This window comes from Anomaloglossus baeobatrachus, chromosome 4, assembly GCF_048569485.1.
Source record: "Anomaloglossus baeobatrachus isolate aAnoBae1 chromosome 4, aAnoBae1.hap1, whole genome shotgun sequence".
Taxonomy (NCBI): Eukaryota; Metazoa; Chordata; class Amphibia; order Anura; family Aromobatidae; genus Anomaloglossus; species Anomaloglossus baeobatrachus.
This window is the reverse complement of record NC_134356.1, coordinates 222,349,771-222,370,243: the sequence shown is the minus strand read 5'-3', so window position 1 is coordinate 222,370,243 and position 20,473 is coordinate 222,349,771. Positions and strand designations below refer to the sequence as shown.

Below are 20,473 nucleotides of genomic sequence, written 5' to 3'. Positions count from 1 at the left end.
AGCTCACGTCATTTTTTTTTATTTAATTATTTCATGAAATTCATGAAATAATTAAAAAAAAAAAAAAAAAAAGGGCTTCTCTATATTTTTGGTTCCCAGCCGGGTACAAATAGGCAGCTGGGGGCAGCCCGTACCTGCCTGCTGCACCCGGCTAGCATACAAAAATATGGCGAAGCCCACGTCATTTTTTTTTTCTTTTTTGGCAAAAAACTGCATACAGTCCGGGATGGAGTATGCTGAGCCTTGTAGTTCTGCAGCTGCTGTCTGCTCTCCTGCTTACACTAGTGAATGGAGGATGCTGAGCCTTGTAGTTCTGCAGCTGCTGTCTGCTCTCCTGCATACACTAGTGAATGGAGGAGAGCAGACAGCAGCTGCAGAACTACAAGGCTCAGCATCCTCCATTCACTATAGTATGCAGGAGAGCAGACAGCAGCTGCAGAACTACAAGGCTCAGCATCCTCCATTCACTAGTGTATGCAGGAGAGCAGACAGCAGCTGCAGGACTACAAGGCTCAGCATCCTCCATTCACTAGTGTATGCAGGAGAGCAGACAGAAGCTGCAGAACTACAAGGCTCAGCATCCTCCATCCAGGAGTGTATGCAGTTTTTTACCCAAAAAGAAAAAAAAAATGACATGGGCTTCGCCATATTTTTGTATGCTAGCCGGGTACAGCAGGCAGGTACGGGCTGCCCCCAACCCCCAGCTGCCTATTTGTACCTGGCTGGGAACCAAAAATATAGAGAAGCCCTTTTTTTTTTTTTAATTATTTCATGAATTTCATGAAATAATTTAAAAAAAAAAATGACGTGAGCTTCGCCTAATTTTGGTGTCCAGCCGGGTACAACTAGGCAGCTGGGGATTGGAATCCACAGTGAAGGGTGCCCAAGCTTTCTGGGCACCCCCACTGCGAATTGCAGTCCGAAGCCACCCCAGAAAATGGCGCTTTCATAGAAGAGCCATCTTCTGGCGCGGTATCCAACTCTTCCAGCTGCCCTGATGCCGGGTGGCTAGCCGGGTAATAATGGAGTTAGGGCTAGCTGTATATTATCAGCTAGCCCTAAGCCCGAAATTCATGGTGTCACGCCAATATTAGACATGGCCACCATGAATTTCTAGTAATGATAAAAAAAAAAAAAAAAAAACACACAACACACAGAAAAATATTTTTATTAGAAATAAAACACAACACAATTAGTGACTCCATCTTTATTGAAATAAACCCCCCTCCGCAGTAATCCTGGGTTAGGGTCCCGCGCCGTCCAATCCGGATCCAATATCATCTGATCAGTTTGCTGGAAGGCAAAGCGATCAGATGATGTGTCAGGTTAAAGGATGTGAATCACATGACACATTAGCTGATTGTATAAAAGCCGATTATACAATCAGCTAATGCATCAGTGCAAAAAAAAAAATAAATAAATACTCACGTCTGTGCTGATTACCGGCAGCTCCTGCAGCGGAGTCTGATCCAGGCCCATCACTGCAGGAGTGGCCGGTTATCAGCTGATGAAGTCCCCTGATGGCAGGATCAGCTGATAGCCGGCCGGGCGCGAAAAAGCCGGCGAGACTACGATCAGCTGATGCGTCAGGTGACTGCATCAGGTGATCCACCGCCAGGTCCTGCAAGCTTCGTGCGTGCCCCGGGGAGACTGCACACAGCCAGAGCGGCGGGACCGAGACAGGGGCTGGAAGAAGGCATGGCACCGGGACCCTGCAGACAGGTGAGTATGACATACACACTCACTCACACACTGTATATACACACACACTGTATATACGCACACACTGTATATACGCACACACACTGTATATACACACACAAACTGTATATACGCGCACACACACTTTCTTCCCCTGGCTGTGTAGAGCTGCTGCTGTCTCTGTATGATTGATCTCAGTGCACATCCACTGGGAAGAGGCAGGGAGGAGGGTTTGGGTGGGAGCAGAGTGGGTGTATTAGACACAATGGGTGTGTTAGATAAGCCAGACACCGCCCTAGAGCCACAAAGAATTCTGGGACTTGTAGGAACTGAACACAGGAAGTCAGAGGAGAGATTAACCCCATCAGAGCTGGAGCCAGCAATGAGCATGTGCTGCTAGTGCACAATAAAAGGTAATTTTGCTGAAAAAACATAATAGATGTGTTGAGGGGCACATATTAGCAAGATTTATCAGAAAAAAAAAAAATCAGTTTTGGTAACTGGACAACTTCTTTAAATATGGCTATAACCAGATGTATAAAGCGAACATATAACTGATCAACCTCGGCAACAGTTATATAGCGGCTTTTTCAGTAATATAACAAATAATCAATCTTTAGACAAAGTAATAAATTGCCAAAGGGACTGCTTTGGAATACGTTTCCTTTGTAGCCAAGTTTCAGGTCCATTTACAAAGAGGCAGATGATCACTGCTGACTTACCTTCAGGGAGATTGTGGATGGAATGGACTATGGCTTCTGGAATACCCATTTCTTGAATTCCTATGTCTGAAGGATGGAAAAGTATTTCAGGGACGGCAAACCGTTCATTAGTTAATCGGAGGATCTGCTCTCCAGCGGTGGTCTTTCCACTAAACACCATCTCTTCCCTTGGCTGTTGTAAATGACAAATACAATAGACATTAATACACCACCCAAGTCTTCCCTGACATCTAGAATTTCACTCATATATTTATTTATAGAGCACCATTGATTCCATGGTGCTGTACATACAAAATAGATATGTTACAGTAGACAGACTCATTCAGAGGGGAGAGAGGGCCTTGCCCTTGTGAGCTTACATTTTATAGGATAATGGGGAGGAGAGAGTAGGTGTAGCGTGGTTGCGACAGCTCCGGTGGTGGTGAGGCGGCTGCGGGGGTCATTTCAGGCTGTAAGCTTTCTTGAAGAGATGGGTTTTCAACAGTTCTGTTTATCTGCTACACTTGCAAGCTTCAATCTGACATGTTGAAGCTCCAAATTCCAGAAGACAGAGGATACTCGGGAGAAGTCTTGGAGGCGGTTGCATGAGGAACAGATAAGTGTGGATGCGAGAAGGAGGTCTTGGGAGGACTGAAGATTATGTGGTGGAGAATATCAGAAGATTAGTTAGGAAATATACAGATAATAGCTTTGTAGGCCAGAGTTAGGAGTCTGAATTGAATATGGTGGGAAATTGGGAGCCAATGAAGGGATTTGCTTGGGGTAGAAGCGGTGGATTAGTGAGGAGAGCGGTGGATTAGTCGAGCAGCAGAGTTAAAGGATGGACTGAAGAGATGCAAGAGAATTAGCAGGGAGTCCACAGAGGAGAATGTTGCAGTAATCCAGATGGTAGATTATGAGGGCATGCGCTAGCATTTTCGTAGAATGGAAGTTGAGAGCGGCCACGGTGTCTCTTAGTTTTTGAAGGCTCAAACCCTCCTTCATTGAGCTCAGGTACCCTCCTTCATTGCGAGGTCCCGGCGCTGGGCCCAGGGTGCACCCCCAACAGTTCTCGATATCCTTTAATTTGTTGAAAGTCCATCCACTCTCTCCAAGTGGCCCAAAATTTCATGTAGGAGTCATGCATGGATGAAGTTAGATCCTCCGTGTGCACAAGGTCATTGACCCTAGTAATTCACTGAAGGATAGTGAGTGGCAAGGGATTCTTCCATCGCTCCGGAATGCATGCCCTGGCTGCCATTATGAGGAAGGTTAAGCATACTTTTAAAGGGGGTCTCGCAGTGATGAAGCAAAAAGAGGGTGGGACCCATTTCCTCAGTGGTTCCAGTGATTCGACATATGGTCTCCGATACCTTTAACCAGAAAGGTCAGATTGCCTTGCACTCCCAGAAAATATGTTGAAGTGTGCCCTCCTCTCTGCCACACCTCCAACAAGTAGGGTCCACAGAGGTGAAAATAGCATGGAGCCTAGAGTGTACCCGATGCCACCTGGACATCAATTTGTAGCTAGCTTCCTGGATGGGGGAAGATATCTTAAGATATATGTCTGATTTCGGACTGCTGATTATTTGTTTTCCCAGAATTAAGCGGTTGCCAGACGTATACAACTACACCTTTCCCATAGAGAACAGAGGAGCGCTCCGTCAAACTAGCGTAATTCGTCCAGCATGGCTGTTGCCTGAACAAAGCATCATTCTGCTGATTGGTTATTTTAAGATGGCCATACACATATACCTATGTCCTTCAAGATGTTAGTCATTAGCATACATTCATGGTTAATTCTTTAGATTCGGACCACAGTATTTTTGATCAAAATAGTTGCAATCAAAAAGTCCCCACATGAGCAAAAACATTTCTTAAATAGTGTTCCATCAGAACAGTGTTCATTGCAAATCTTCAATATGGGATGCGCCAAAATGGTAAAATTGGATATAGAGACTAGACTGCATTAAAGCAATTTAATCAAAGTATGCCCCTACTTCTTCATTCACTCATAGCACAAAGATTGTGGGAAGGGATTCTAGCAAAATTGCATTAGCGCACAATATGTTCATTTGTCTGTGGTGCACATCATCATCCTCTATATGTGATGTACATACAACGTACCTTAAGAAAACCTTTCTTGATCGTGCTGAAGTCTGGAAGAACATAATCAACCATCAGAGAGTTGTCTTCCGCTTTTAATCTGAAGAAAATACTTGTTAGCACTGTAAAATGCAACTTAAATAGTCATATATTTGTAAGGTACAAGATCTCTATGGGGTGTTTGCCGCTACCATGTGAATTACGAACGTCTCGTTCCAAGATTAGAAAAGTGCTAATGTGATTTCTTACTTTATAAACTATATATAGACTCATGGTCCCCATACTTAGTGTAAAGATGGCCGACTCCCCGATTTGTAACTCTATAGGGGCTCAGCGTCTCTTTTCCAACAAATGATGTCAAATGAGAGAAACCTGTTACATTTCAAAGCTGATCCCTTAGTTCTCCCTGAAGATAAGCCACAGAGGAGTCTGGAAGCGGCTCTCACAGAGCCAAATATTCCTATATATGAGGAAATCAGGGGAAATAACTTAATAGAATGATTTTTCAGATCTACTGTATGCAGGGCATTAAAGAGACTGTCACCACCAGGTTTCTGTCACAATCTGAGAGCAAGCATATTGTTGGGGCAAAGATCCGGATTGCAGCAATGTGTCACTTACTGAGATCACTACAGGACTAGTAAACCTGTAACCCTCCATATTCATGAGCTCTGTATAACCGCGCCAACACCACTGATTGGCAGCTTTCTGCCCATGTATACAGAAAGCTGCCAAGCAGTGATACAGGTGGGGTGATCCAGAGCACAGGATTTAGAGAACTCATAGGGTCGTGCCCACGATCAGTGTTTGCAAAGTTTTAGATGTAGCATGCTTCAGCTGTGTCCAAAACACTGCGTTGAACAATACAAGCACAGTGGATGGGATTTTTAGAAATCCTGTGCCCACTGTGCATGATTTTTCTGCAGCAAACACTGACTTGCAGTGCGTCTTTCCTGGCAGCAGCATGTGAATTGTTTGCTGCGGATTTGCATGTGTCCTCTGTATGGAGAACACAAGCGAGAGACCACAGTGCACTGAACCCCGATCATGGGTACAGTCAGCTGCGGTCTCCTGTGTTCTCCTGCGGAGGAGACTCATGGCCCCGCAGGTCAGGACCCACCCCATTCAGGACACAGTGAGTCCTGATCGTGGTCACATACCCTTAGGTTTGCAGCAGATAAAGCAGATGTTAACACATCACTGGAATCAAGGACTCTGCCTGTACGTTATGCTGTTCTCAGCTGGAGTAGCAAACACCTAGGGAAAGATTCCCTTTAAGCCTCTATCTATTTAAAAAAGAGAATTTTGTTTACTTACCGTAAATTCTTTTTCTTATAGTTCCGTATTGGGAGACCCAGACCATGGGTGTATAGCTTCTGCCTCCGGAGGACACACAAAGTACTACACCTAAAAGGTGTAGCTCCTCCCTCTGAGCCTATACACCCCCTGGCCAACCAGTCATAACCAGTTTAGTTCAAAAGCTGAAGGAGAATAGCCACCCAAAAGTAGAACAGAGCAAGAGCCGGAACAACCGGAGACTTTTTTTCAGCATGTGAAAACACACGGAACAAGGAAATTGCCAACAGGCAACAGGGAGGGTGCTGGGTCTCCCAAGACGGAACTATAAGAAAAAGAATTTACGGTAAGTAAACAAAATTCTCTTTTTCTTTATCATTCCTTTGGGAGACCCAAACCTTGGGACGTTCCAAAGCAGTCCCTGGGTGGGAAATAAACATAAAACTAAGAAGTAGGCAGGACCTAACTTCACAAATGGGCGACCGCCGCCTGAAGGATGCGTCTGCCCAAGCTCGCATCTGCCGAAGCATGAGCATGCACTTGATAGTGCTTCGAGAAGGTATGCAGGCTAGCCCAAGTGGCAGCCTGACAGACTTGCTGAGCCGTAGCCTGGTGCCAAAAAGCCCAAGAGACACCGAGAGCCCTGGTCGAGTGCGCTTTGATCCCCGGCGGGGGAGGAGCCTGCGAAATTTGGTAGGCGTCCGAAATGGCCGACCGAATCCAACGGGCTAAGGTCGGCTTAGAAGCAGAGAGGCCCTTGCGCCGACCTGTGGTTAGCACAAAAAGAGAGGTGCACCGCCTAAGCGCAGCGGTGCGAGACACATAGATCCGGAGAGCACGCACCAGATCTAGAGTATGTAGAGCTTTTTCAAAGCGATGAACAGGGGCCGGACAGAAGGAAGGTAAGGTAATGTCCTGGTTAAGGTGGAAAGGAGAGACCACCTTAGGAAGAAAGTCCGGAGTCGGACGGAGAACCACCTTGTCTTGATGAAAGACCAAAAAAGGTGACTCCGAGGAGAGCGCCGCCAAATCAGAAACTCTCCTGAGAGAAGTAATAGCAACCAGAAAGGCCACTTTCTGTGAGAGACGGTACAAAGAAATCTCCCTAAGGGGCTCAAAGGGGGGGGTTTCTGCAAGACCGTGAGAACCAAGTTAAGGTCCCAGGGGCCGCCGGTAAGGCGGGATGATGTGAGACGCGCCCTGCATGAAGGTGCGGACCTGAGCCAGCCGAGCGAGACACCGCTGGAACAGGACTGACAGAGCCGAGACCTGTCCCTTGAGAGAGTTGAGGGACAGTCCTAGCTGCAGACCGGACTGTAGAAAAGACAGAAGGGTCGGCAAGGAGAACGGCCAAGGAGGATGGCCGGTAGAATGACACCAGGACAGGAAAATTTTCCAAGTCCTGTGATAGATCTTAGCGGACGAAGACTTACGGGCCCGAGTCATAGTGGAGATGACTTCAGGAGGAATACCAGAAGCCGTCAAAATCCAGGACTCAAGAGCCACGCCGTCAATTTGAGGGCCGCAGAATTCGGGCGGAAGAACGGACCTTGCGAGAGTAGGTCTGGACGGTCCGGGAGAGGCCACGGCATCTCTACGGATAGTTGAAGTAGATCCGGATACCAAGCTCGCCTGGGCCAGTCCGGTGCAATGAGGATGACTCGACGACCCTCCATCCTGATCTTGCGCAGGGCTCTGGGCAAGAGTGCTAGAGGGGGAAACACGTAGGACAGACGAAACTGGGACCAGTCCTGAACCAGAGCGTCCGCGGCGAATGCCTGGGGATCGTGGGAGCGAGCCACGTAGACAGGAACTTTGTTGTTGTGACGGGATGCCATTAGGTCCACGTCCGGAGTGCCCCATTTGCGGAAGATCGACTGAAATACTGCAGGATGTAGGGACCACTCGCCACCGTCCACGCTTTGACGGCTGAGATAATCTGCCTCCCAGTTGTCCATGCCTGGGATGTGGACTGCGGATATGGTGGACCTGGAGTCCTCCGCCCATTGAAGAATGCGTTGTACCTCCATCATTGCCAGGCGGCTGCGTGTCCCGCCTTGATGGTTGATGTAGGCAACCGCTGCCGCGTTGTCTGACTGGACTCGAATGTGCCTGCCCGCCAGCAGATGGTGAAATGCTAGGAGAGCCAGAAGTACGGCTCTGATTTCCAGCACATTGATTGAAAGGGTTGACTCGGACGGAGTCCAAGTGCCCTGTGCTCTGTGGTGGAGACATACCGCTCCCCAGCCGGATAGACTGGCATCCGTGGTGAGAATCACCCAGGACGGGGCCAGGAAGGAGCGCCCTTGGGACAGGGAGAGGGGCCGAAGCCACCACTGAAGAGAGCTCTTGGTCCGTGGCGACAGAGCCACTGACTTGTTTAAGGAGGAAGGCCGCTTGTCCAAACAGCGGAGAATGTCCAGCTGCAGGGGGCGCAGATGGAACTGGGCAAAGGGAATAGCCTCCATGGACGCCACCATTTGACCCAGCACCTGCATCAGACGCCTGAGGGTATGATGGCGGAGCCTCTGGAGAGAGCGCACCGCCAACTGGAGTGACAGCTGCTTGTCTAAGGGCAACTTCACAAGTGCCGGCAAAGTCTCGAACTGCATCCCTAGGTACGTGAGACTCTGGGTCGGAGTCAGAGTGGATTTGGGAAGATTGACAAGCCACCCGAATTGGGCTAGAGTGCTGAGAGTGAGCGAGACACTCCGCTGACAGTCTGCGCTGGAGGGCGCTTTGACTAGAAGGTCGTCCAGGTAAGGGAGCACTGCAAACCCCTGAAGGTGCAGAACCGCAATCACGGCTGCCATGACCTTGGTGAAAACCCGAGGGGCCGTGGCTAACCTGAAGGGGAGAGCCACGAATTGGAAATGATCGTCTCCTATTGCAAAGCGTAGCCAACGCTGGTGAGAAACTGCAATGGGCACATGCAGATAGGCATCTCTGATGTCGATGGACGCCAGGAAATCCCCTTGGGACATCGAGGCAATGACTGAACGCAGTGACTCCATGCGAAAGTGTCGCACCCGAACATGCTTGTTGAGAAGCTTGAGATCCAGGATGGGCCTGAAGGTACCGTTCTTTTTGGGAACTAGGAAGAGGTTTGAGTAAAAACCTCTGAACCGTTCCCGGGCGGGAACTGGCACAATTACTCCGTTGGCCTGCAAGACTGCCACGGCCTGTGAGAAGGCGGCGGCCTTGGAGCAAGGGGGAGTTGAGAGAAAAAATCTGTTTGGCGGGCTGGAAGAGAATTCTATCCTGTAGCCGTGGGAGATGATATCTCTCACCCACTGATCGGAGACGTGTTGAAACTAAGCGTCGCCAAAGTGGGAGAGCCTGCCACCGACTAAGGATGTGGCTGGATCGGACAGAGTCACGAAGAGGCTGCCTTAGTGGCAGAACCTCCTGCTGTCTTTTACGGACGCGCTCTGGAGCGCCAGCTGGATTTCTGGTCCTTGGCTGAGGTAGCGGACGAGGCGGAGGTCTTAGAGGACGACCAGTTGGAGGAACGAAAGGATCGAACCCTCGACTGAAACCTACCCTGGGCAGGTTTCCTGGTCTTGGTTTGTGGCATGGAAGTACTCTTCCCGCCAGTAGCCTCTTTAATAATTTCATCCAGCTGTTCACCGAACAGCCGGGAATCAGCAACAGGAAGCCCAGCAAGGTACTTCTTTGAAGAAGCATCCGCCTTCCACTCTCGAAGCCACAAGATCCTGCGGATAACGAGTGAATTAGCCGAAGCCACCGCAGTGCGGTTAGAAACCTCTAGCATGGCAGACATGGCATAAGAAAAAAAAGCTGAAGCTTGAGAGGTTAAGGCAACCATCTCGGGCATAGAGTCCTTGGAGAGGGAACGCATCTCCTCCAGACTAGCAGAGATGGCTTTGAGGGCCCACACTGCTGCAAAAGCTGGGGAAAACGCGGCCCCCGCCGCTTCATACACGGATTTGGCCAGAAGGTCAATCTGACGATCAGCGGCATCCTTAAGGGAAGAGCCATCAGCCACCGACACAACGGTCCGGGCTGAGAGCCTAGACACCGGGGGGTCTACCTTTGGGGAGTGAGCCCACTCCTTGACCACCTCAGGTGGAAAAGGAAAACGGTTATCAGAACCACGCTTTGGGAAGCGTTTGTCAGGACAGGCCCTGGGTTTGGTCACAGCGGCCTGAAAACTGGAGTGGTTAAAGAACACACTCTTTACTCTCTTCGGCGAGGTAAACTGGTGCTTTTCTGCCAGAGAGGGATGCTCTTCTGATACTGGCGGATTGAGATCCAGTACAGAATTAATGGAAGCAATCAAGTCACTAAGGTCTGAGTCGCCCTCGGAAGGGTCAATGGGGCACATGGAGTTAGCCTCCGAGCCCCCTGTATAGGCATCCTCCTCGTCCTGCGAGTCCTCAGCCCTTGAATCAGAGCCACGGGATGAGGAGGGAGAGGGAACCCCGCGGCGCCTCTTAGACGGACGGGGTCAGTGCCCTGATGATGAATCCTCTGTGAGCTCCAGTCCTAAAGGCCCCTTAGCAAGAGCATTAGAGGCACCCTGTGAAGGGGGCTGATGCATATTCATCAAAGTCCTGGACAAAAGTCCCATGGACTCAGCAAATGACTGGGAGATAGACCTAGAAAAAGACTCTTCCCAGGCCGGGGGTTCAGCCACATGTGCAGGAGCAGCCTGAGAGACCACTGGAGCCGAGACCCCAGGCCGTGGCACCTCCAAGTTAGAGCAAACCTCACAATGTGGATAGGTGCTTGCTTCAGGCAGCGGAAGCTTACATGCAGCACATACAGCATAAAGCTTTGGAGCCTTGCTCCTTGTGTGAGACACGCTGCCTGAGTGGAGGAAAAACGGCTTCTACAAAGGGAGTGATTCCCAGGGAGAATATAGCAGAGGTCCACAACCGGAGACCGGCTGTGGCTTACCAGACCGCTGGAGCGGTGTTGTGTGCCCTCCAGATCCTGAAGCCCGGACCCCCAATGCACAGCACCTCGGCAGGTGTGCAGAGTGCCGGACGCCAGAACAGAGTGAAGAAAATGGCCGCCGGAGCGAAGAGAGGGGGCGGGACAGGGGCGTCCCTGTATGAAAGGGCGGATCTGGAAGGCCATAGAGGCCTGCAGAGGGGGAGTCGCACCCAAGCAGTGGGGAGAGTCCCTCCCCTGTGCAGGACGGCCGCCGGGAGGGGCCATGCCTGTCCCTCTGCATGAGTGACATGCGAGGGCAGGAAATCGAAACTAGACCTCCGGCGAAGCCGGGGCCTAAATTTGAGCAGCGCGGCCGACGCGCAGGCACCATCGGCGCGGTTCTCGGGCGAAAAGCCAGAGGACCCGCCGGAAATGTCAAAAAGCACAGTAAAGACACAGTAAACACACTCTACCCACACATAAAGAACAGGGACCCCCAAAATATAAACGTCTCAAGGTACTTAGCTGCTGAGACGCAGGGCCCGGTCCCTGGGGGTGAGTGCTCCGGTCCAACAGGGTCCTCAAGGGGCTGTGGATGGAGACCGGTCTCCTGCCAGGCATGGAGACCGTGCTGGCTCCCACTTCAATCCAGAGCCCAGAGGGGATGGTGAAGGAGCACGGCATGTAAGGCTCCAGCCTTGGATAATCAACCTTACAACACCGCCGACACAGTGGGGTGAGAAGGGACATGCCGGGGGTCCAGACGTGGACCCGCATTTCTTCAATCTTCTTCCAAAAAAAAGGGAAAAAAAAAAGAAAAAAATCATATGAGAACGCATGTGTGCATGTATGCCTCCTGAACACAAAGCGAAAAACTGGTTATGACTGGTTGGCCAGGGGGTGTATAGGCTCAGAGGGAGGAGCTACACCTTTTAGGTGTAGTACTTTGTGTGTCCTCCGGAGGCAGAAGCTATACACCCAAGGTTTGGGTCTCCCAAAGGAACGATAAAGAAATATATGATAAGTGCCAATTTTGTGCCTTCAAAACTAGAAATCAGCCTTTGATTAAGGTCTAAAGAAAGTGAATTAATCCCCTTCCTGATATACATACTGTATACGCAGCAAGTAGGGAGTGTGTGTATGGCGCAGCTTCGGAGACCGGGGCTGCCCCACAATTGCTGGAAAACTGCTATGATATACAGCTAGTATCTGCCTCTAACAGACTCGGGTGGAGCTGAGCTGCCCCTGCTGCTGTTAACCACTTAAATGCCACTTAGCAGCATTTAAAGCTCATGGACTGGGGGGCACACTTTCCAACACGTCTGTTGCTCCACCCTGGCAATTGGTCATGATAGCCAGGGTCTTCTGAAGACCCCCTGTGACTGCCAATACGGTACTCCATTGAAACCCAGCCGAAAACCCAAAGTACGTACTTTGCCATTTCCATGTCTTTATAAAAATCTGCAGCTACGTAGCACACATCTTCTTTTACTTGATTGATTACATGAGTCTCATCCATAACATGCAATTGTCTGGGGGAAAAATTACAAATATGTGCATTTTTTTTATATAAACAAAAAACAAACAGCCACAAAAAGCCACTGAACTGAATCTAATAGTTTTGGTTTATAAACAAATCATATTTGTCACAGGTGACAGACAGTCATGAGGTTTCTGGCTATAGAAAGTCACAGCCTTTGGCTGCACAAAATGCTCCCCGATTTCCTATTGTTCCTGCTATCCGTATTCATTGGTATAGGTAGTTTTCTTGCTGGGTTATCTCTTCCTCTTTTGAATGCAGCAGGAGCTTGCCTCCACCCAGCTGCTGATCACTATTATTCTCTTGGTGCTTAATTACTAGCTTCTTACCTGGACTGGTGCTGGTGATATTTTTCAGTTCATTCTAACTCTGGTTGCAAGCAAGGTGGCTTGCTCTCATCTGTAGTATCGTTCCTGAAGCTTACTGAACTCCTGCCTGTGTCATCCATGGATAAGTAGTTCACGCTCCCCCCCCCCTCCTTGTGTCTTCCTTTAGCATTATGTGGGGTTGACAAGGAGCTCATTCCACCCATTTCCTATTTATGGTCCAGCACTAGGGATACCTAGGGTCAGGTATCCGGCTCCGCGCCTAGGTGTGGAACCTATCTAGGGTGGCGAGGGACACCAGGGACCAGCTGTAGGTTTGGTCATGGGTTACCAACTCCTCCTTCCCTAGACGCAGGGGTCACCAACTCCCCCTTCCTTAGACGCAGGGGTCCCCTTCCTTTACCTTTCACCACTTGCTTGGTACTTTCCCGTACCTAGTGTGACATTATCATGTCAGGGAAAGCAGCAAAGTCAGGTTAATTAGAGCCAGATGGAAAAACAGTCTTACATGGTATCAGTCTTAAAGAGAACCGGTCAGCAGAAAATTAGCACTAAACATAAAAGATTCCCCCTCTGCAGCTCGTGGGCTGCATTCCAGCAAGGTTTGTGTTATTATTGTGCCCCCTTTTAGACCAAAAGAAATACTTTATAAAGTGGTACCTTTTTGAAAGGAAAAACTGTAAATGGGACATGGGGGCGGGCTGCCTGGTGTCCCTTATTCTGCCGCTTTAGGCCCTCCCCCATCGCTCATTTCCATAGCTGTGGACACCGCCCAGTGATCCAGAGGTCCCCGCGCATGCCCAGTGCCTATCTCTCGTGAATGAGCACTGTGCCCAGTGTGACCGCTGGTGACGTGTGCGCAGGCTTTAGATTATGGGCGGTGCTGTGATTTTCCTCAGCAAGTAACCGCCCATAATCGCGTGACCGCGCGCGGAGAGGAGCTACCGACGTACACAGTAAAAAAAAACATGTAAAAACAAACAAACAGTCACACATTGTGTTCTGTATAGTGAAAAGCACTAAACGTTTTTTTTTTTTTACTGTGTACGTCGGTAAGCTTCTCTCCGCGACTCCCATCTATTTCCTGCCTCAGGGCAAGATGGGAAAGAGGCAACGCAGCAGGCCCGCGCTTGCGCAGAACAGTGGAGGCAGAGGGGAATGCGCGGTCACGCGATTATGGGCGGTTACTTGCTGAGGAAAATCACAGCACCGCCCATAATCTAAAGCCTGCGCACACGTCACCAGCGGTCACACTGGGCACAGTGCTCATTCACGAGAGATAGGCACTGGGCATGCGCGGGGACCTCTGCATCACTGGGCGGCATCCACAGCTATGGAAATGAGCGATGGGGGACGGCCTAAAGCGGCAGGAGGCAGAATAACGGACACCAGGCAGCCCGCCCCCATGTCCCATTTACAGTTTTTCCTTTCAAAAAGGCACCACTTTGTAAAGTATTTCTTTTGGTCTAAAAGGGGGCACAATAATAACAGGAACCTTGCTAGAATGCAGCCCAGGAGCTGCAGAGGTGGAATCTTATGTTTAGTGCTAATTTTCGGCTGACAGGTTCCCTTTAATCAGTTGCCACCTTGCTTGCACACAAGCAAATATTATTGGGACGTGGCAAATAAAAAGGACTTCTCATGAGAAAATATCTTTAAGGCCATGTGCGCACTGGAAAATGGAATTTTCTTGAGAAAATTCCGCATGCTCTCAAAGATTACCGCACCCGTGGTAAAAAACCGCGGGAAACCGCACCCGAAAACCGCATGCGGTTTGCCGCGGTTTTACTGCGGTATTGCCGCGTGCGGGTTGGGATGTGCTTTATTGCATTCAATGCAATAAAGCACATTGAAAAAAAAAAAAAAGAAAAAAAAATCATTTAATTCTGAGATAGTAGATAGATAGACAGAAGAATAGATAGATAGATAGATAGACAGACAGAGGGATAGATGGAGGACAGATCGCTGCATTTCCCACGGTCGGCAGTGAGTTCACATTACCAGCCGTGGGAAATGACCGGTAATTACCTCTGCTGTCTGCTGCTTTCATTCAGCCTGTGTCTGAGACACATCGCGGCTGGATGTCAGCAGCGCAGGACCTGTGGATTACGTCGGAGCAGTGGATTACGCCGGAGCTTTGGTGCGGGAGGGGTTAATAAAAGGGTTAACGAGGCTTGTTGGTTTTATTTAAAATAAAGGATTTTTCGGTGTCTGTGTTTTTTTCACTTTACTTACGGGTTGATCATGTCAGCTGTCACATAGACGCTGCCATGATCAAGCCTGGGGTTAATGGCGGTGATCCCCCACCATTAACCCCTTATTACCCTGACCGCCACTGCTACACGGTGGCAAGAAGAGCCGAGGACACTCCCGGTGCTGCCGCATAATGCATGCGACAGTGCCGGGGCAGCTGCGGCTGATATTCTCGGCTGCCGGAGGGGGAGTGAGGCGGGGGACACTAACCCTGCCCCTCTCCCTCCCCAGCCTGAGAATACTGGGCCGCCGCTGTGTGCTTACCTCGGCTGGACGGTAAATATGCAGCGGAGCCCACGTTCTTTGTTTTCTATATTTCCGTTTGCTTTCTATGTGTGTTCTATGTCTGTGATGTGTGTGTGTGTGTGTGTGTGTGTGTGTGTGTGTGTGTTTGATCTGTGTTTACTCTGCACGGCTTCCTCTTCCTGTAATGACATCACTTCCCTGCAAAACCGCAGACAGGCGATGTACATTACCGGAGGTAAACCGCGAAATACCGCAGGGAATAACGCAGGAAAATGCAGTGAACCGCACAGAATTTGCTACCTGCGTTATTCCCTGCGGGATTTCATGATTAACATTGGAGTCAATGGAGTGAAATCCCGCAGCGATGTGCAGAAAAGAAGTGACATGCACTTGTTTTTGCTGCGGGATTTCCGCAGCAAAACATGCAGCTGTCAAATTTCGCCCAGTGCACACAGGATTTTTTTTCTCCATAGGATTTGCTGGTGATTCACTGCAGAGATGTTATGAACATTTTCTGCAGCGAAACATGCAGCAAATCCGCGAAAAATCCGCGGCAAAATCCGGTAAGTGCGCACATAGCCTAAAGAACCTTGTTTGTGACGTAGATAACCCCTTTAAGGAATTTTAGACAAAAATAAACTTTCACAACTTAAAGCTCAAATTGAAAACCGTGCACTTAAAAAGGGCTTTCCACTAAGTACATTTATTTACTATCTGCAAAATGTATGATTGCTGGATGTCCGACCCAGATCTGGTGTCCTAAAATTCTATGTAGTGGTAGTTAGTATACACGCCTACCGTCTGCACTGACGTTTGGACTGACAGAACAGCTATCTTCACGAGTCCCCAAAAGTATGGGTCACACATGTGCACGTTCACATTTCTACACCTAGTCCATGGAGAGGTGATAACTGAATCTACTGGTACAGACCTTTTAAATTTGTTTCAATATGTCAGCATAAACTAGGAAACCTACTGTAATCTTACCTGTATGATATGATCTCTTTGAGATGATTTGTTAACAACTTCCCCCCAACATTAATCCTGAAAAAATAAAAAGTTGCAAAACGGTACACAGAAATATCCAGAACTACTAAGACACTAGCATGTCGAACTGCCAGCCTCTGCTCCTTAAGCATCTTCAGCCATGTTCCTACCTTATTATTCCTTCTTGCTTCTTCTTACTGCGACAGTAGGGTACGATGTGAGTGAAGGAGTAGCCAGTGTCTACGATAACGCAGCACAGCTCGGAAGGGTTGTCATGAAAGTATCTGTGTGCGCTCAGAGCCCCGGCTTCCAAAACAGAACAGAGCCCAATATTAACATCCGGATATCAATTATCTCACATTGCCCCTAATTTCAGGAAATACGTACGGTTCACTCTTAGCGCCGCCTGGAACTGATATTCTTCAAAAAGGATCTCATTCATAGACTCTTGAATTGAACTGAAGTTGAAATAGGGCTCTGTGATTATTATGTTTGATTCCACAAAGTCCACCTTGGGGGGAAAATACAACCTTTAAATACAATTAACATTTACAATTTAATAAAGCAGATTTTAGAGCAAGCGGTCAGAAATGTGAGACTAGGCTGCAGAACCAAAGCCTTTGTCATACTGCTGGCCACAACAAAAAATGCCACCAAAAGGTGAAGTATACCACTGTGTAACTGTGCACTGGCCAACATTGCACCCTTTCATTGGAGTGTACATTAGTGAGTACTCCCAATAAGTAGATCTTAGGCTACTTTCACACATCCGGTTTGAGCCCTGCGGCTCAATCCGGCTGTGAAAACTATGCAACGGATGCGGTGAAAACACCGCATCCTTTGCATCAGTTTTTACATGCGGCCGGTCCGGTTTTTTCCGGTTGCGGCATGCTACTGAGCATGCGCAGTGGAAAATACCGCATGCGGCGACCGGATGCGGTTTTTTCCGCATCGCGCCGCATCCGGCCTCCATAGGGATGCATTGAAAAATGCGCCGCAGCGGCCGGATGCGGCGCGATGCGGTGTTTTTTGCCGGAGCAAAAAACGTTGCAGGGTACGTTCGATCCGGCCGCCGCATCGGCTAAATCTGCCGCATGCGGCAAAAACCGGACCGAACGCAAGCCCCTACGGCACAATGCGGCACTAATGTAAGTCAATGCAAAAAAAAAACGCAATCGGCGTTACAAAAGCCGGTTGCGGTTTTTCTGCAGAACGCCGTATTGTGCCGCAGAGCAAAAGTCCGGATGTGTGAAAGTACCCTAAGAGAAGGCTCAGAGATTAGATACCATAGATATACAGTGTTTCCACCCATATCCTGTCCACTGCCATTAACTTGAGATCGGCAGCAGCTATAGGCATAGAAATGGTGTCTAGGTATAGTAAGTAGCCATGTGCTACGCAATGAAACCACCTATAGCGCCACCTGGTGGAAACAACCTAGTTAGCATTTTTATCTAGATAACGGAATGACGGAGAAAAAAAAAGTGAATTACAAAGTTGTAGGGCATCATCAATTCAATACGAATCGACACCTTGCATACAGAAATGCTATGATTAGAACGTGTAAAACTCACAAGGCTGCGGACGTGAAGCGATACCTCATGGAGACTTCCTACAAGTCATTGGGTATGATGGCTGTGTGGAGTGGCCTCCACGCTCACCTGACCTGACCCCATTAGACTTCTTTCTGTGAGGTCACACCAAACAGCAGGTGTATGCGACCCCTCCACCAACATTGCAGGACCTACGACGACGTATCACAGATGCTTGTGCAAACGTGTCACCTACCATATTGCACAACGTGCAGCAAGATACAGTATACTGTCCAGAGTCCAGATGTGCATTGCAGCTGACGGTGGCCACTTTGAGCATCAAAGTTAAATGAGCACCATATGCGTGACCAGCATTCAATGTTTTTTTGGGGGGGGGGTTCATGGGTTTCATATTATAGCATTTCTGTATGCAAGGTGTCGATTCGTATTGAATTGATGATGCCCTACAACTTTGTAATTCACTTTTTTTCTCTCTCTCGTTCTGTTTTCAAAATAAAAATGCTAACTCCATTGCTTTCCACCAGGTGGCGCTATAGGTGATTTCATTGCGTAGTGCATGGCTACTTTACTATACTTAGACACCACTTCTATGCCTATAGGTGCCGACGTTCTCAAGTTAATGGCGGTGGACGGTATATGAACAGGGATCATGTTTTTTTCATTTCACATCATTATGAAAACTCCAAAACATGCTCTAAAAGTTAGCTACCAGCTTGCCCATGAATCATGTCACAATCTGAGAAAATGTACTTGATCTGTTATTATTATTATTAGAACATAATTTAATAATTATTCATTTATATAGCGCTATTAATTCCACAGCGCTTTACATACATTGGCAACACTGTCCCCATTGGGGCTCACAATCTAAATTCCCTATCAGTATGTATTTGGAGTGTGGGAGGAAAAAAAAAAAAAAAAGCCACATTCTGCACAATTTTGGACCCTTGCCTGCATTCAGAGGTTTCTTAAATAGACCCTGTCATGTGGAAAATTAATTTGTAGATATGGGGTTAATCTGCAGGTTCATAGCATTCTGAACCTGCCTGGAGACCTAACCCTGCAGCCCCGCTGTTAGGAGGAAATTAACTTTAATCCTCCCAGCAGTGTTCGGCTTCCAGACTTGGAGTGGCACCGGTGTGGTTTTAGTCACTGCTCAGTGTATAGGGAATTGTAGAGTGCTGCGGAATATGTTTGCGCTATATAAATAAAAATTATTTTTTTTTTTAACATTAGTACGAGTGAGTAGTAGCTGTAATTGTGCTCACAGCACTGACTGACAGCTGGCTGTAAGGCAAAGCTGGCTGTCAGTCAGTGCTGGGGAGTGGTTACAGCGAGCGGTGACTGAAGCCGTGCTCTGATGACTGAAAGCCAAACGCTGAAATGAGGAGTAAAGTTAATTCCCTCCTAACAGTGGGGCTCTAAGAGTGGGTGCTGGCCAGGTCCAGAACGCTATTAACCTGTAGATTAACCCCATACCTGCAGGTTAATAGCATTTCTTTCACGACAGATTCCCTCCCTTTAAATATAGCGTTCAGCTAAATACCATAATATCTAATGGATTTTCTCCAGCATGTACAAAGGTTGCTGCTTTACAGTTGCAGCCTGGCTCCATGGCTAATATATTATGTACAATGGAATTAAGCCTGACTTTATGTTGTAAAGTGTTGAACAGAAGAAACAAGTCTCTTGGAAACATCTTCTAACTTGCATATTAAATGAAATGTGAAATCACGCTTATGTCACGGCAAGTTTCACATTGCAGAGGCCATATCTGATCCACCGCACATGGAGGTTAAATGAATCAGTCCTCTCCTCAGAAGACAATAGGAAACGTATTTCTGATCGTCTCCGCAATTACTTTGCGGAGAATAAGACAAAAGACATCAATGCACCAATTTTATGGGAAGCACATAAAGCGGTCATAAGGGGAGAACTGATTTCCATTTCCTCACACCTTAATAAACAGAGGAAACTAATTCTACAAAATCTATATGAAGATATAACTACTTTGGAAACCCAACACAAAAAATCTCTGTCCCAACAGACTTTAGAACTATTGACTGCCAAACGGGTGGCACTGAGAGACATACTCAACAAACAGTCAGCCAAATTACACTTGAGCTGGAAAAACCGCATATTTGTACATGGGGACAAAGCCTCCAAACTTATGAGGTCATTAATAAAAACAAGACAGGCTCGCACGTTTATACATACACTTAAAACACCACAGGGACATCGCACCCAGGATTATTCACAAATCTCAAATGAATTTTTACAATTTTATAAGAGCTTATACCAATCTCGGCCAGAAGAGTCAGCAACAGAGAAAGACAAGAGAAAATGCGGCATACATAACTATCTAGCCAGATTAAACCTCCCGACACTCTCCAAAACACAACAAGAATCCCTGACAAAACCGTTTTCTCGTGCTGAGGTTCAGTCCACCCTGTCCAAATGCCCCATGGGAAGAGCACCAGGCCCGGACGGCCTACCAACCATTTATTATAAAAAATTCTTTGATATCTTGGGGGATCACCTCCTGGCAACATGCAATGCTTTACTTCTCGGTGATCCTATTCCCAAACAAGCTCTGGAAGCCCACATATCATTAATACATAAGGAAGGGAAAGACCCGGAAAGTTGTGGAAGTTATAGGCCCATTTCACTTCTGAATGTGGACCTAAAAATCTACGCTAGTTTAATCGCTAACCGGGTTGCGGAAATCCTTCCTGACCTCATATCTCCGGAGCAATCCGGATTTATACGGGGAAGAGAAGGGAAAGATAACGCGCTACGCTTACTTCACCTAATGCAATATGCTAGGGCCCAGAACTTGCCCCTTGTGCTTTTGGGAACGGA

The 20,473-nt window shown here is 48.1% G+C and overlaps 1 protein-coding gene across 1 annotated transcript in view; it reads right to left on the bottom strand.

Moving 5' to 3' along the window:
• Positions 1-20,473, bottom strand: part of ACTR6 (actin related protein 6) — a 53,310-nt gene that overhangs the window by 11,472 nt on the left and 21,365 nt on the right. Inside the window, exons 4-9 of the mRNA XM_075344684.1 lie at positions 16,446-16,569; positions 16,229-16,364; positions 16,059-16,115; positions 12,140-12,238; positions 4,530-4,608; positions 2,424-2,595 (exon numbers count right to left, since the gene is read on the bottom strand). Coding sequence (XP_075200799.1) covers positions 2,424-2,595; positions 4,530-4,608; positions 12,140-12,238; positions 16,059-16,115; positions 16,229-16,364; positions 16,446-16,569 — 667 coding nt within the window. The remainder of the gene's footprint in view (positions 1-2,423; positions 2,596-4,529; positions 4,609-12,139; positions 12,239-16,058; positions 16,116-16,228; positions 16,365-16,445; positions 16,570-20,473) is intronic.